General features: G+C 41.3%; 1 protein-coding gene across 3 annotated transcripts in view; it reads right to left on the reverse strand.

Moving 5' to 3' along the window:
• Positions 1–19,110, reverse strand: part of SPG21 (SPG21 abhydrolase domain containing, maspardin) — an 81,156-nt gene that overhangs the window by 40,102 nt on the left and 21,944 nt on the right. For all 3 annotated transcript variants that reach the window (XM_082648007.1, XM_082648008.1, XM_082648006.1), the window contains exons 4-7: positions 15,552–15,632; positions 14,517–14,662; positions 12,423–12,531; positions 11,637–11,744 (exon numbers count right to left, since the gene is read on the reverse strand). In XM_082648007.1, coding sequence (XP_082504133.1) covers positions 11,637–11,744; positions 12,423–12,531; positions 14,517–14,662; positions 15,552–15,632 — 444 coding nt within the window. The remainder of the gene's footprint in view (positions 1–11,636; positions 11,745–12,422; positions 12,532–14,516; positions 14,663–15,551; positions 15,633–19,110) is intronic.

Genomic DNA, 19,110 nt, shown 5'->3' on the forward strand with positions numbered 1-19,110 from the left:
CAACACGTACCCTAACCTGTACCCTAAACCGTATCAGTTCCCTATACCTAACAATAACCCTTACCCTTACCCGAACCGTACCCTAATCCGAACCCATACACTAACGCTAATCCGTACCCCAATAAATATCCTAAGGCTAACCCATTACCGTACCCTAACCTGTACCTAAACCATACCCAATCCCTAACCCTTACCCTTACCCTAATCCTTACCCTAACCCATACACTATTCCTAACCTGTACACCAAAACTAACCCATACTCTAAACCATACCCTAACCCAAACCCTTACCCTAACTCATATGCTAATCCTAACCCATACACTAACACTACTGTGTACCCTAACACGTACCCAAAACCTAACCCTTTGTCATACCCTAACCGGTACGCTAAACCACACCCATTCCCTAAACCTAACTCTAACCCTTACTCTTATTCTAACATATACCCTAATCCTAACCTGTACCCTAACACGTACCCTAACCCTATCCTGTTGTCATACCCTAACCTGTACCCTAAGCCGTACTTGTTCCCTAATCCTTACTCTAAACATAACCCTTACACTAACTTGTACCCTAATCCTAACCCATATGCTAACACTAACCCATACCCTAAAATGTACCCTAACCCGTTGTCGTACCCTCAACTGTACCCTAAACAGTACCCGATCCCTAACCCTTACCCTAACCGTACACTAATCCTAAACCGTACACTAACACGTAACCTAACCTTAACCTGTCGTGCCCTAACCTGTACCCTAAAGCGTACCCGTTTGCTAACCCTAACCTGCTGTCATACCCTAACCTGTACCCTAAACCGTTCCATAACCCAAACCCTAACCCTCACCCTTAACCTAACCCTTACCCTAAACCGTACACTAACACTAACCTATACCATAACATATACCCTAAGCCTAACGCACCGTCGTACACTAACCTGTACCCTAAACCGTACCCTACTCCTAACCCATATGCTAATACTAACCCTTACCCTAACCAGTACCCTAACCCAAACCCATTGTTGTACCCCAAACTGTACCCTAAACCGTACCCATTCCCTAACCCTAACCTGAACCCTAAACCTTATGCTAACCCGTATCCTCACCCTAAACTGTACACTAACACTAACCCATACCCTAACATGTACGCTAACCCTAACCCATTGTCGTACCCTAAACCGTACCTATTCCCTAAAACTAACCCTAACTCTAACCCTTACCCTAAGCCTTACCTTAACTTTACCCTAATCCTAAGACGTACCCTAACCCTAACACGTTGTCGTACCCTTACCTGTATCCAAACTCTACCCATTCCCTAGCCCTAACCCTAATCCTAACCCTTACCCTAACCTTAACATGTACCCTAAACCTAACCAGTTGTACACTAAACTGTACCGTAATCCTAACCCGTACACTAACACTAATCTGTACCCTAACATGTACCCTAAGCCTAACCCATTGTCACACCCTAACTGTACCCGTACCCTAACCCTAACACTAACTCTAACCCATACTCTAATCCTAGCTCATAAAAACTAACCCATATCCTAAGACGTACCCTAACCCATTGTCATAACCTAACCTTTACCCTAAACCATACCCATTCCCTAAACTTAACCATTACCCTATCCCTTACCCTAACTGTACCCTAACCTAACCTGTACACTAACGCTAATCCGTACCCTAACATGTACCCTAAGCCTAACCCTTTGTCGTACCCTAACCCGTACCCTAATCCTAACCGTACACTAACACTAACCCTTACCCTAACACATACCCTAACCCTACTCCCTTGTTATACCGTAAACTGCACTCTAAACCGTTTCCGTTCCCTAAACCGAACCTTAACCCTAAATCTAATCCTTACTCTAACACTTACCCTAACCGGTACCCTAACCTAAACCGTACCTTAACCGAACCTTAACCCTAAATCTAATCCTTACTCTAACACTTACCCTAACCGGTACCCTAACCTAAACCGTACCTTAACACGTACCCTAACTCAAACCCGTTTTTGTACCCTAACCTGTACACTAAACCATACCCTTTCCCTATCTATAACCCTAACCCTTACCCTAACCCCTACCCTAATCCTAAACCGTACACTAACACTAACCCGTACCCTAACCCTAACAGGTTGTCATACCCTAACCTGTACCCTTAACCGTACACGTTCCCTAACCCGTACCCAAATCCTAACCCAAACACTAACACTCTTACCCTAACACGTACCCTAACCCTAATCCGTTGTCATACCCTAACCTGCACCCTAAACCGTACCCATTCCCTAACCCGTACACTAACCTTACCTTAGGACGTACCCTAACCCTAAACCGTTTTCGTACCCTAACCTGTACCCGAAACCGTACCATTGCCTACCCATAAACCTAACCCTTACCCCAACCCGTACCCTAACACTAATCTGTACCCTAACCTGTTGTCATAACCTTACCTGTACTCTAAACCATACCCGTTCCCTAACCGTAACTCTAACAATAACCCTTACCCTAACCTTACTCCTATCCTAATGTGTACACTAATACTAATCCGTACCCTAACACGTGCCCTAACCCAAACCCGTTGTCATACCCTAACCTGTACCCTACACCATTTGCGTACCCTAGCCCTAACCCTTTCCGTAACCATACCCTAATCCTAACCCATACAGTAACACTAATCGGTACCCTAACATGTACCCTAACCCTAAACTGTTGTCGTGCCCTAACCTGTACCCTAAACTGTACCCGTTCCCTAACCTAATCGTAACCGAAGCACTATGACTAACATGTACCCTAACACGTACCCTAACCCTAAACTGTTGTCGTGCCCTAACCTGTACCCTAAAGTGTACCCGTTCCCTAACCCTAACCCTCACCCTAACCTGACCCTAAATGGTGCCCTAATCCTAACCCGTACCCTAACACATACCCTAGACCTAACCTGTTGTTCTACCATAATCTGTACCCTAAACCGTAGCCGTTCCCCAACCCTAACCCTTACCCTTAAACTTACCGTTACCTGCACCAATATCCTAACCCATACACTAACCCGTACCCTAACACGTACCCTATCCCTAACCCCTTGTCATTCCCTAACCCTTACCCTAAAGCTTACCCTAACCCATAACCTAATCCTAACCCAAACACTAACCAGTACCCTAATCCTAACACGTTGTCGTACCCTAACCTGTACCCTAAACCATTCCCTAACCATAATCCTAACTCTTACCTTAACGGTACCCTAATCCTACCCCATGCACTAACACTAACCCATACCCTAACAAGTACCCTAAGCCTAACCCAGTGTAGTACCCTAACCTGTACCCTAAATCATACCCATTCCCTAACCCTTACCCTAAACAGTACCCTAATCCTAACCCATATACTAATACTAACCCTTACTCTAACATGGACCCTAACCCAAACCCACTGTTGTACCTCAAACTGAACCCTAACCTGAACCCAAAACCTTACGCTAACCCGTACCCCTATCCTAACCTGTACACTAACCCATACCCTAACACGTACGCTAACTCTAACCCGTTGTCATAACCTAACCTGCACCCTAAACCTAAACCTAACCCATACCCTAAACCTAATCCGTACACTAACATGTACCCTAACACGTACCCTAACTTTACCCTAATCCTAAGACGTACCCTAACCCTAATACGTTTTGGTACCCTTACCTGTACCGAAACCATACCCGTTCCCTAGCCCTAGCCCTAACCCTAACCCTTACACTAACCCTTACCCTAACCATACACTAACACTAGTCCATACCCTAACGGGTACCCTAAGCCTAAACCATTGTCGTACCCTAAACCGTACCCGTACCCTTACCTTAACAGTACCCTAATCCTAACCCGTATACTAACATTAATCCGTACCCTAACACATACCCTAAGCCTAACCCGTTCTCGTACCCTAACCTGTACCCGAAACCGTACCCGTTCCCTAACCCTAACCCTAACACTAAATCTAATCCTTACCCTAGCCCATACCCTAATCCTAACCCGTACACTAACACCCATACCTTAACACGTACTCTAACCTGTACCCTAAACTGTACCCTAATCCTAACCCGTACACTAACAGTAGTCAGTACCCTAACACGTACCCTAAGCCTAACCCGTTGTCGTACCCTAACGTGTAACCTAAACCGTACACGTTCCCTAACCCGTACCCTAATCCTAACCCATGCACTAAAACTAAGCCGTACCTTAACACGTACCCTATCCCTAACCCGTTTTCGTACCCTAAACCGTACCCGTCCCCCAACCCTAACCCGTAACCTAATCCTAACCCATACACTAACACTAACCCATACCCTAACCTGTACCCTAAACCGTTCACGTTCCCTACCCTAACCGTTACCCTAACCCTTACACTAAGCCGTACCAAAATCTAACCGGTACACTAACACCCATACCATAACACCTACCCTAACCCTAATCCATTGTTGTACCCTAAACTGTAACTTAAGCTGTACCCGTTCCCTAACATTAACGCTAACCTTAACCTAACCCGTACACTAACACTCACCCATACTGTAACATGTACCCTTACCTGTACCCTAAACCGTACCCGTTCCGTAACCCTAACCCTTACCCTAATCCTACTGCAACCCGTACCCTAATACTAATTCATACACTAACACTTACCCTAACAGTACCCTAAACCTAACACGTTGTCATACCCTAACCTGTACCCTAAACTGAGCCCAATCCCTAACCATTACTCTAACCCGTAACCTAATACTAACCTGTACACCAACCCGTACCCTAACACGTACCCTAACCTGTTGTCGTACGCTAACCTGCACCCTAAACTGTACCCGTTCCCTAACCCTAACTATAACCCTTACCCTTACCACACCCTGATACTAACCTGTACACTAACACTAATCTGTAACCTAATAAGTACCCTAAGCCTAACCCGTTATCTTACCCTAACCTGTACCTAAACCGTACCCGATCCCTAACCCTTACCCTAACCCGTGCACTAATCCTAATCTGAACCCAGACCCTAACCCTAACGTATACCCTAATCCTAACCTGTATACTAACACTAACCCATACCCTAACATGTACGCTAACAGTAAATTGTTGTCATACTCTATCCTGTACCCTAAACCATACCTGTTCCCCAACCCTAACCCTTAACCTTACCGTTATCCGTACCGATATCCTAACCCATACCCTAACCTGAACCCTAACATGTTGTCGTACCCTAACCTGTACCCTAAACCGTACCTGTTCTGTAACCCTAACACGTATGCTAATCCTAATCCGTACAGTAAAACTAACCCGTACTATAACACATACCCTAACCCGTTGTCATACCCTAACCTGTAACCTAAACCCTACCCATTCCCTAACCCTAACCCTTACCCTAACACTTACCCTGACCATACCCTAATCCTAAACCATACACTAACAGTAAATCCGTACCCCAACACGTACCCTAAGCCTAACCCGTTGTCCTACCCTAAGCCGTACCCGTTCCCTAACCCTTACCCTAATGCGTACCCTAATCCTAACACGTATCCTAACTCTAACATGATGTACTACCTTAACTTGTACCCTAAACCGTACACGTTCCCTAACCCCAACCCTCACCCTAACCCATACCCTAATCCTAACCTGTAGGCTAACACTAACATGTACCCTAACCCTAACACGTTGTCATACACTAACCTGTACCCTAAACCACACCCGTTCATTAACGTTAACCCTAACCCTAAGCCTTATCCTAACCCGTACCCTAATCGTAACCCACATACTAATACCCATACACTAACACGTACCCTAACCCATTGTCGTACCATAAATGGTACCCTAAACCATACCCATTCCCTAACCCTCAACCTAACCCTTACCCTAATCCTGACCCGTACACTAAAACTATCCCATACCCTAACACATACCCTAACCCTCACCCGTTGTCGTACCCTAACTTGTACCCTAAACCGTACCCATTCCCTGGCCCTAACCCTAAAATTAATCCTTACTGTAATCCTTACCCTAACCCGTACCCTAATTGTAACCCGTACACTAAAACTAACCCATACCCTAACCCTAACCCGTTGTCGTACCCTAAGCTGTACCTTAAACCATACCTGTTCCCTAACCCTTACCCTAACCCATACACTAACATTAACCCATTCCCTATAACGTACCCTAATCCTATCCCGTTTTTGTACTCTAACCTGTACCCTAAACTGTACCCATTCTCTAACCCTAACTCTAATCCTTATCCTAACCCTTACCCTAACTGGTACCCTAATCCTAGCCCGTAAAACACCACTAACCCGTAGCTTAACACGTACCCTAACCCGTTTTCGTACCATAACCCTTACCCTAACTCGTACCCTAATCATAACCTGTACACTAACACTAATCCATACCCTAAAACGTACCCTAAACCTAACCAGTTATCATATGCTAACCTGTACTCATTCCCCTAACCCTAACTCGTATCCTAATCATAACCAGTACACTAACACTGACGCGTACCCTAAACAGTTGTCATACCCTAACCTGTACCTTATCTGGTACCCGTTCCCTATCCCTAACCCTTATCCTAACCCTTATGCTAACTCGTACCCTAATCCTAATCCATACCCTAAACCGTACCCGCTCCATAACCCTAACCCTCACCCTTACTCTAACCCATACACTAATGCTAACCCCATACCCTAACCCTTACCCTAAGTCATACCCTAATCCTAACCCGCACCCTAACACGTACCCTAAACTTAACCCATTGTCCTACTCTGACCTGTACCCTAAACCATACCCGTTCCCTAACCCTAACTCTAATCTTTATCCTAACTCTTACCCTAACCGTACCCTAATCTAACCAGTACACTAACACTAATTCGTACCCTAAGATGTACCCTAAGCCTAACCCTTTGTCGTACCTTAATCTATATGCTAAGCCGTACCTGTTCCCTAGGCCTAACCCTAACCATAACCCTTACCCTAATCCTTACCCTAACTGTACCCTAATCCTAACCTGTACACTAACACTAATCCGTACCATAACACGTACCCTAAGCCTAACCCGCTGCAGTACCCTAAACCGTAACCGTACCCAACGCTAACACTAACCCTAACCCTTAATCTAAACCTTACCGTAACCCACACCATAATCCTAAACAGTAAACTAAAACTAACCCATACCCTAACATGTACCCTAACCCTAAACCGTTGTCGTACCCTAACCTGTACCCTAAACCATACCCGTTCCCTAACCCTAACCCGTACAATAACACTAATCCATTCCCTAACCTTAACCTTACCCTAACCAGTACCCTAACCCTAACCCATATGCTAATACAAATCCTTACCCTAACCCAAACCCATTGTACCCCAAACTGTATCCTAAACCTTACGCTAACCCATACCCTAATCCTAACCCGTACATTAACGAATACCCTAACACGTACAGTAACCCTAACCCGTTGTCGTATCCTAACCTGCATGCTAAACTGTAACCGTTCCCTAACCCTAACCTAACCTGTACCGTAATCCTAATCCGTACACTAACAATAACCCGTACCCTAACCCTACCCGTTGTCATACACTAACCTGTACCCTAAACCGCACCCATTCCCTAATTATAACCCGTACACTAACACTAATCTGTACCCTAACCCTAATCCTTTGTTGTACCCTAACCTGTATCCTAAACTGTACCTGTTCCCTAACCCTTACCCTAAACAGTACCCTAATCCTAACCCATATACTAATACTAATAACCCTTACCCTAACACGGACCCTAACCCAAACCCATTGTTGTACCCCAAACTGAACCCTAACCCGAACCCAAAACCTTACGCTAACCCATACCCCTATCCTAACTTGTACACTAACCCATACCCTAACACGTACGCTAACTCTAACCCGTTGTCATAACCTAACCTGCACCCTAAACCTTACTGGTTCCCTAACCTTAAACCTAAACCTAACCCATACCCTAAACCTAATCCGTACACTAACATGTACCCTAACACATACCCTAACTTTACCCTAATCCTAATACATAGTGTAACCCTAATACGTTTTGGTACCCTTACCTGTACCGAAACCGTACCCGTTCCCTAGCCCTAACCATAACCCGTACACTAACCCTTACCTTAACCGTACCCTAATCCTAAACCGTACACTAACACTAGTCCGTACCCTAACGGGTACCCTAAGCCATTGTCGTACCCTAACCTGTACCCTAAACCGTACCTAACCCTTACCCTAACCCTTACCTTAATGGTACCCTAATCCTAACCCGTACACTAACATTAATCCTTACCCTAACACATACCCTAAGCCTAACCCGTTCTCGTACCCTAACCTGTACCCGAAACCGTACCCATTCCCTAACCCTTTACCTTAACCAGTACTGCAATCCTAACCCATACACTAAAACTAACCCATACCCTAACACATACCCTAACCCGTTGTTGTATCCTAACCTGTAACCTTAACCGTACCCGTTCCCTAACCCTAAAACTAAATCTAATCCTTACCCTAATCCTTACCCTAGCCCATACCCTAATCCTAACCCATACACTAACGCCCATACCTTAACACGTACTCTAACCTGTACCCTAACCCGTGCCCGTTCCGTAACCCTAACCCTCACCCTTACCCTAACCCGTACACTGACACTAATCCATACCCTACGCCTAACCTGTTGTCGTACCCTAACCCTTACCCTAATTCTAACCTGTACACTAAAACTAACCCATACCCTAACATGTACCCTAGCCCTAACCTGTTGTCGTGCAATAACCTGTACCCTAAACTGTACTCGTTCCCTATCCCTAACCAAAACCCTTACCCGAACCGCACCCTAATCCTAACCCGTACCCTAACACTAGTTGGTACCCTAACATTGGTACCCTAACATGTACCCTAAGCCTAACCCGTTGTCGTACCCTAACGTGTAACCTAAACCGTACCCGTTCCCTAACCCTAACCCATACCCTAAGCCTAAGCCGTACACTAACACCAACCCATACCCTAACACATACCCTAAACCTAACCCGTTGTTGTACCCTAACCTGTACCCTAACACTAACCCTTAACCTAACACTAAGCCGTACCTTAACACGTACCCTATCCCTAACCCGTTTTCGTACACTTACCTGTACCCTAAACTGTACCCGTTCCGTAACCCTTACCCTAATACTTACCCCCCACCCGCCACGCATTCCTTTCAACAGACATGGCTGAACCCTTCTAGAGCCCTCTTGCTCTAGACTCTAACTCCAATGTCAAACATTAATACAGATTTTTTTGCCAAATGTCTCTTGCACTGTTTAGCGGAAAAAATTCTACCATGAATTTCCTTTGTCCTCAAACATAAGTAAATTAACAGAATATTAATAGCAATCTTTTTTTTTTTCTGGCTGAGTTGGGTCTTCGTTGCTGTGTGTGGGCTTTCTCTAGTTGCGGCGAGCGGGATGTGGTGTGTGGCTTCTCATTGCAGTGGCTTCTCTTGTGGAGCACGGGCTCTAGAGCGCAGGCACAGGAGTTGTGGCGCAGGGCTGGGATCTTCCCGGACCAATGATCCAACCCATGTCCCCTGCATTGGCAGGCGGATTCTTAACCATTGAGCCACCAGGGAAGTCCCATGAACAATCATTGAAAACACTAATTTCAAAAAGATCACGAAACCCCAAAAGGGACTTCCCTGGTGGCGCAGTGGTTAAGAATTCGCCTGCCAACGCAGGGACATGGGTTCATGCCCTGGCCTGGGAACATCCCACATGCCACAGAGCAACTAAGCCCATGCGCCAAAAACTGAGCCTGTGCTCCGCAACAAGAGAAGCCACCGCGATGAGAAGCCCACGCACCGCAACAAAGAGTAGCCCCCGCTTGCCACAACTAGGCCTGGGCACAACAATGAAGATTCAGTGCAGCCATAAATAAATAAATTTATAAAAAAAAGAGAAAAAAGAAAATTTTATTAAAAAAATTAAAACAGTTATATAAGTAGCATATACTCAGTGAAAAAGAATTCAAAAAAAATTTTTTATAGTATAAGATAAGAAGCCCAAACCCTTTTCTGGGGGAGCCACTGTTAGAAGTTTGGAATATATGACTCTAGAATCTTTCAGTATTCATACAAATTTATGTTTATGCACGTGCAAAAAATTATTCAAAGTAATTTAAAAGAAACAAAAGAACCCATGAAAATAAAAATAGGTGCATCTCCACCTTGCTAAAACTTGTAGACAGTTTTAAGTGACTATGTACCTAAGTTGTGAACATAACTTTGAAAGGGCAGGCAGAGCAAATGCCCTGTGAGGACCATATATTTCACTGAGAGTACTGAAAAGTCTGCTCTGTGTCATGGTAAATGTTGGAATTATAGTGGAGAATGATAAGTTCTTGTACATGTTTGTAATGGATAATTTCCTGATAAAAATCAGTTCTTAAACATACCATGTTACTTGCACTTAGGAATAAATCCATTATGAGACAGAACAGTTATGTGATTAAAATAAAAAGTCAAAGCCACAGTGAGATACCACTTCACATCCATTAGGGTGGCTACTACTACCAAGAAAAACAGAAAATAACAAGTGCTGGAGAGGATATGGAGAAATTGGAAACCTTATGCATTGCTAGTGGGAATGTAAAATGGTACAGCCCCTGTGGAAGACAATAAGGCAGTTCCTCAAAAAGTTAAATATAGAATTACCAAACATTTCAGCAATTCTACTTCTAGGTATGCACTACCCAAAAGGATTGAAAGCAGGAACTCAAATGGGTATTTGTACACCAATGTTCACAATAGCCAAAAGGTGGAAACAACTCAAATGTGTCAGTAGATGAGAAGATAAACAAAAGGTGGTATATACGTACAATGGAGTATAATTCAACCTTAAAAGGGAATGATACTGTAACATGGATGAACCTTGAAAACATTATGCTAAGTAAGTGAAACAAGCCAGATACAAAAAGATAATTATATGATTCCACTTGTATGAGGTATCTAGAATAGGCAAAGTCATAGAGAAAAGAAGTAAGATAAAGGTTAGTAGTAGGGATTGGGGGGGGAATGGGGAATTATTGTTTAATGGGTACAGAGTTTCAGTTTGGGATGATGGAAAGTTCTGGAGATAGATAACAGTGGCAGTTGGACCACACTGTAAATGTATTTAATGTCACTGCTCTGTACACTTAAAAGTGATTTAAATGGTGAATTTTGTTATGTATATTTCACTACAATTAAAAAATATATAAGAAGCAAGTTTTTGTGTTAGACTTTATGGAATTCTTGATTCTCTGCACTCACGAGGCACCTTCACTTTACTGCCCAGATTTGTAATTTCGGCTAAAGAGCAATATCTGTTGATGAGAATAGCAAAGCAAACCAAAATGGGTCAGGACTACCATGTTTGTTTAAATTTACTTTGATTTCAATGGTGTTATTCCTGCCAGGAAAAATACAGGATAAGCAATAAAAGATTATTTTGGATTTGAAAAAGCTGGGGGGTAAAAATAAAGAAAATCCAAGGCAGTATTTGAAGAGGCACACTGAAAAATCATAAAATAATTACAAGGTGGATCTTGACATATACATATAGAAAAGGCAAAGCATCTATTTTACTTAAAAGAAAACTTACGTCCATGATGGTTACAGGGATGTCCCGAATTTTATGAGGTTCCACATAAGAATTTTGACAATTCAGGGTAAGTCTTGAAGCCAGTTCACTCTGCCCCAAACTTTCCAGCTGCAGAAAGAAACAAACAAAGGTGAATTTTTAAAAAATTAATTTTGTTTTGTACATTTACATTAAATCCACAGATAATGTCTGTGCTTAGAAAGGTGGTATTATGTGTGGTGGGGCCAGTATGGTCACCACTGAGGAAACACAGTGTATTTGAGACCATAACTGGGCCTTGCAAGTGGTGACATTTTTCTATTCTGGGCACCTGGCCTTCCACAGCCCTCAGCCTGAGCCGACGCTTCCACCAGGTGCCTGTGGGCGCCAAGCCAATTCCAGCAGCTCCAAGAGGACAGGGAGACATTTAAGTAGAGGCCTCCAAAGAAAAACGTCTATCCCAGTAGTCCCTAAATGCAAGTCCACAGACCTGCTCCATCACACTTACCTGGGGAGGTGGAAGAGGAGGGGTGAGGTAAAAACACAGATACCCAGCGCCCTCGGCCAGGGATTCTAGTTCAATGGTCTGGTGTGAGGCCTTAGAATCTGTATTTTTAAAAGCTCCCCCAAGTGATTCTGATGAATTACTCAGCAGCAGGAATATCTGTCTGGATGTAGTAAAGTTAATATGGAAGAATGCTTAACAAATACCTCTGGTACACAGTGAGACAGGTATTTCTTCAGGAACCAAGCAGACATGAAAATTCCGAGTACAAGGTGTCCCCACCCCAAGGCCATGATCCTTACCCTGTCCACCATGAAATCAATGGCATCAGCCATCATAGGGTCCACTGGGCCAGATGAAAAGTTTCCAAGAACGATTTTTTTGAGCATAAATGACGGCATCAGCCAAAAGCTGTTAAAAAAAAAAAAAAAAAGACCTGATAATTTAAATTTCCAAGACTGCACATAAATGGCAAATATTCATTCAACACTGGAGCTTCGTATTAGCTAGGTACTTGGGACCTAGAGATTAAAAAAAACCTAGTCCCTTCCCTTTAAAGAGCTAGTTTTGAAGCACCTAGTTTTTGTATACATTTTCTCAAGCTCCGAGTTATGGTTTAATATGATCCAACTTTGGGGGATTTGGAATAATTATAAGCAATATTTCAAAAATGCCTTTACAGAGGTAGACATTCTGATGATTCCAAGATTTTATTTTCTATTTGGTCTTATTCCAATGGCTAACCTATTTGCGGTAAACTGAACGCTTACCATATCAGCCTTAAGGTTTATTTCACCTTTTGATTAAAGATAGATTTCAAAATAGGAAAATCAGAGTTATTATACCGCCTATTGCTACTACTGGGTTCAATTGGGCTAATTCAAGGCAATTCAATCTTTATGTATTTCTATATGTGATCTGTCATTAGTATTTACTCCACTAATTACACTGAGAGCCATTATACAGGGTAAACATGAATTTCTCTACCCTATGCTGAAAATGACTTATAAAAGGTGTAGACCAGGGACTTCCCTGGTGGTCCAATGGTTAAGACTCCATGCTTCCAATGCAGGGCACATGGGTTCGATCCCTGGTTGGGGAACTAAGATCCCACAGGCCGCAGCCGAAAAACAAAACAAAACAAAACAAAAAACCACAAAACACGTGCAGACCACCTTCTGATGCATATTCTCAGTGGGCTTCCCTCACAAGGACCAGACAGCCATCTTCCAGTCACCTTCAGGGATGTTTCTAAGTTCTCTACCCCACAGCTCCTTATATTCTAAAGGTGATGCTGCCTAGGTGTGCTCTGTAGAGGGCGCATCCTCTTGGCTCTGTTTGCCCCTGCAGCCTCTGTGTGGCACACGGTAAGCACTCAGACATTTGATAAAAAGTAGCTGATAGGCAAGAGCACAAACGAAGTGGGGGAAGTCTTGGCTTCTGACAATTAAAACATGAAAAATCATCAAAAATAATCAATGACTTAGTGCATTATCTGGACATGAAGTATCTGTGTCTGATGCATACAAGAAATTGCTGCACGAATGCTGAGTAAACAACTGAGAAAATATCAGGAGAAATATTTTAAAAATCAGAGTGAATGTTGAGTAGATGTGAAAACCATGAAAACAATGTTTACCTAGAACATTATATGAAAACCAATCTGATCACACAGGTAGGTTTAGTTACTAGGTTGCTTTCTGCGGTAGAGCCTAGCCTTGCTAGCAATGAAAGAAATATCATGAAGTCAGCTTTAAGGTACCATTAGACATCTATCAAGTTAATTAAAATGATAAAATCAATAAAGGGATGGCTCAGAGGAAACAGGTACCCCACTAGTTGCCCCACAAAGCATTCCACCATTTCCATCTTTCTAAAAAGCAGACTAACGTTGTAAAAGTGTCAAGATGTGCAGAACATCTGCTGACAGACTAAATGCTCTAATCTCTCCCTTTTGGGGAACATGTCTCAAGAAAATAACTCAGAAAGGGAAGGAACAAAAGTAATTTATACAAAGATTTACAGTAGAACATGATGAAAAATTGGGAGAAGCCAAAGGCCTTAAAAAACTACAACAGGACTGTGTACACAAAATACTAAGTGGATCAAGCAGAACACAGTATCAGTTACATATGCACTAAACTGTAAAGGCATGTGAACATATAGTAAATAAAGCTAGACAATGATTTAGAGTAGTGGAAACAACTGAGTTTAGAACTCTTTCAATTCTTTTCTTTTCCAAAGGTGATTGTTTCTAATTTTAAAAGCCAGGGTGGTTTCAAAAGACACAAGTATAGATGGCCTCTCCCTCCCTAATGCATTGAAAAACCAAAAGCCAACATTTTCAAAATTCCACTGAAAATAAAAAAATGTTGGTTGAATGTTTACATTCTTACCTGTTTGCAGTCCATGTTTGGTTAAAGATAGAAGTGTCACTGAAGGAATTGCAGAGGATGAGAGAATGGACTCTGGGAGATTTGTGAGTGTATTCAGCAAACTTCTGGGCCAAAAAGCCTCCCAAAGAAGCCCCAAAGAGATGAACCTAATTGGAAACAAACACAAGGATCCTAAAAACAATGATCTTGAAGTATCAAAAAAAATTGTTTTAATTATCACCAACCACAGAATACAATGTCATCACCAGTCATTAGACTGAAATATTTACAGCAGTTAGAAGTTTAGAAAATACTGTATTTAAATGCAATGTCTACACCCTGTCAAGAAGAAATACAACTGTGCATATAAATTACACAAGTTAAAAAATATTATTCATAGATTACATTAGAAAATTAAACTACTTTGTCATTTCTGTTTCAGAAAACTATGATTCGGTAATTCCACTCCTAGACACGTACCCAAGAGAACTGAAAACATCTGTCTACACAAAAACTTGTATAAGAATGTTCATAGCAACATTACTCATAATACCTAACCAATGGAAACAAACCAAATGATGAATGGATAAATAAAATGTGTTATATCCATACAATAGGATATTATTTGACAATAAAAAGGAATGAAATAGTGATATAATCTGCAACACTGATGAACCCTGAAAGTGTTATGCTAAGTGAAAAAAGCCAGTCACAAAAGACCACAGATTACATTATTCCATTTACATAAAATATCCAAAATAGGCAAATCCATAGAAACAGGGCTCCAGGGAGGAAGGGTGGGGAGTGACTGCTAAGTATGGGGTTTCTTTTAGGGGTGGAAAAATGTTCAGAAATTGACTGTGGTGATGGTTGTACATACTGTGAATATATTAAAAAACGGTGAATTCTACACTTTAAAAGGGTAAACTGTACAGTATGTGAATTCTATCTCAAAAGAGCTGTTATTAAAAAATAAAAGACAACACCAGACTTAACAATGTATCAATAAATGTTGCATTAAAATCACATGTGAGTAATTAGTTTCAAGGGACTCACTTTATCCAACTGTAAATGGTCTAAAAGTTTTCTGAATCCATCACAGAATTCAAGATGGTCCCAATAAACTGGATACTGCAACTAGAATAATAACAATAAATTTAAAATTTATTTTAAAAACTGCAGAGGTAAAATACAACTCATATATATATGAAAAATTCAGGACTTTCATAATAGCATTTCTCATTTGCTTAATCTCTGCTCCTCATTCAAAATATGTGGAAAATAAGCTCTCATCTTATCCTAAACTTCAAAATTCACATTTTATCTAATAGAACAACTTAAAAAATAAAAATAAAAAAAGCACACTTTAGTGATATTATGTACACAATTTTAAGTCACATCAATTTCCTTTCCAAATAGCTAAGAAACTCTGAGGTTCAAGGATGAACAGAGCAGAACCCATTCAAATGAAGAAATTCTTTTTCCCCTTTAAACCAATTTCGTTCTGAATTATGGCTCAGGAGAACTAGAAATAAAATCTGTTCTAAGGAGAGTTTCCTCTCTTTTTGGTAGCATTTCTTTAAGGCAGTATTCAATAAAATTGTTCCTCTACTTTTAATGACTTAGTCATTCTAACTGATTTCTTGTAGTACTTTTGTTTGTGACCAAAAATTTCAGATGCTTGACCCTAAGTAAACTATTAATGTTGACAATAATGAAGAAAAAGAAACACAAGTCATTAATTCCTTTCTAGGAGGCTCAGGCTTGTCACCTAAGAGTTCCCCTCTCTTTAATACGTGTAAAACCCATCTTAAAGGCTTGCTGTTTTAAGCACTTAGATTCATTTTGCCATTGACATATCACTGGGATAGATACTGCCATGTAAATTATGGGATAATTTCAGATATGATGTAATATGTTACTTTTACTACTAAAATTCCACTTGTGGATAGGATTCCACTTTTCTGAAGCAGGATGGAGAACAGACTCTCCTAGCTGCAAATTTGAGAATTTGAGTCAGATGACAGCCTAAAAGAAAGGAGATGACATTTTTATGAATCCTTTAATTTAAAAATGTCTGTGCCTTACGGAGTGTAGCAGAGCTGAGGTGTCAAGCACAGCCATTTCACACTAGAAACTCTGGCTTGAAGTACCAGGTGGAAGGCCTCTGCATGCAGGACTCTATGAGCAAGTGAGACTGGAAGCACAAAGGGAAAAAAAAAAACTGGAGACAAGATGGTGGAGAAGGACTTGAGCTCACCTCCTCTTATGAAAACACCAAAATCACAACTAACTGCTGACAAAAAAAACTTGAGCCTACCAAAAAAGATATTCTATACCCAAAGACAAAGAAGCCATAACGAGACACCTGAGGAACAGAGACCACAAACACAGAAAATTAGACAAAATGAGATGCAGAGAAATATGTTCCAGTTGAGAGAACAAGACAAAACCCCAGAAGAACAACTAAGTGAAGTGGAGATAGGCAAGCTACCTGAAAAAGAATTCAGAGTAATGATAGTAAAGATGATCTAAGATCTTGGTAAAAGAATGGAGGCACAGATCGAGAAGATACAAGAAATGTTTAAGAAAGAGCTAGAAGCTTTAAAGAACAAACAAACAGAGATGAACAATACAACTGAAATGAAAAATAGAATAGAAGGAATTGATAGCAGAATAAATGAGATAAAAGAACGAATAAGTGAGTTGTAAGACAGGTTGGTGGAAATCACTGCTGCAGAACAGAATAAAGACAGAAGAATGAAAAGAAATGAGGACAGTCTGAGAGACCTCTGGGACAACATTAAACACACCAACATTCACATTATAGGGGTCCCAGAAGAAGAGGGAGAGAAAGGGCCTGAAAAAATATTTGCAGAGATAATAGCCAAAAACTTCCCTAACATGGGAAAGGAAACACTCAAATCCAGAGAGTTCCATATAGGATAAACCCAAGGAGGAACACACCAAGAAATGCATTAATCAAATTTATAAAAATTAAAGACAAAATATTAAAAGCAACAAATCATATACAAGGACTCCCCATATGGTTATCAGCTGATTTTACAGCAGAAACTCTGCAGACCAGAAGGGAGTCGCACAATATATTTAAAGTGATGCAACCCAGAATACTCTACCCAGCAAGACTCCCACTCAGATTCGACGGAGAAATGAAAAGCTTTATGGACAAGCAAAAGCTAAGAGAATTCAGCACCACCAAACCTGCTTTACAACAAATGCTAAAGGAACTTCTCTAGATGGAAAAGAAAGGCCACAACTAGAAACAAGAAAATTACAAACGGGAAAGTTCACCAGTAAAGGCAAACATACAGTAAAGGTAGGAAATCATCCACACACAAATATGATATGAAAACCAGCAATCATGGGACTTCCCTGGTGGTCCAGTGGGTAAGGCTCTGTGCTACCAATGCAGGAGGCCCGGGTTCGATCCTTAGTGGGGGAACTAGATCCCACATGCATGTCACAACTAAGCATGCCACAACTAAGAGTCCACATGCTGCAACTAAGAACTCTGCATGCCACAACTAAAAGATCTCACATGCTGCAACAAAGATCCCGTGTGCTGCAACTAAGACCCAGCACAGCCAAAATAAATAAATAAATAAACAAACAGATAGATAGATAACACCAGCAATCGTGAGAAGAGAGTACAAATACAGGATGTTAGAAATGCATTTGAAATTAGGAGACCAGCACTTAAAACAATCTTGTATATATAGACTACTATAACAAAACCTCATGGTAACTGCAAACCAAAAATCTACAATAGATACACACACAAAAAAGCAGCAGCAATCCAAACAAAACACTAAAGATAGTCATCAAATCACAAGAGAAGAGAACAAAAGAGGAAGGGAAGAAAAAAGACCTACAAAAACAAATCCAAAACAATTAACAAAACAGCAATAAGAGCATACATATCGATAATTACCTTAAATGTAAATGGATTAAATGCTCCCACCAAAAGACACAGACTGGCTGAATGGATACAAAAGCAACATCCATATATATGCTGTCTACAAGAGACCCACTTCAGACATAGGGACACATACAGACTGAAAGTGAGGGGATGGAAAAAGGTATTCCATGCAAATGGAAATTAAAAGAAAGCTGGAGTAGCAATTCTCATATCAGACAAAACAGACTTTAAAATAAAGACTGTTACAAGAGACAAAGAAGGACACTGCATAATGATCAATGGATCAATCCAAGAAAAAGATATAACAATTGTAAATGTATATGCACCCAAGATAGGAGCACCTCAATATATAGGCAAATGCTAACAGCCATAAAAGGAGAAATTAACAGTAACACAATAATAGTAGGGGACTTTAACACCCCACTTACATCAGTGGACAGAACATCCAGACAGAAAATCAAATAAGGAAACACAAGGCTTAAATGACACATTAGAGCAAATGAACTTAATTGATATTTATAGAACATTCCATCTGAAAGCAGAATATACATTCTTCTCAAGTGCATATGTCCCATTCTCCAGGACAGATTACATGCTGGGCCACAAAGCAAGCCTTGGTAAATTTAAGAAAACTAAAATCATATCAAGCATCTTCTCCAACCACAATGCTATGAG

The sequence above is a fragment of the Grampus griseus genome (genome assembly GCF_964374135.1).
Source record: "Grampus griseus genome assembly, chromosome: 2".
Lineage (NCBI taxonomy): Eukaryota > Metazoa > Chordata > Mammalia > Artiodactyla > Delphinidae > Grampus > Grampus griseus.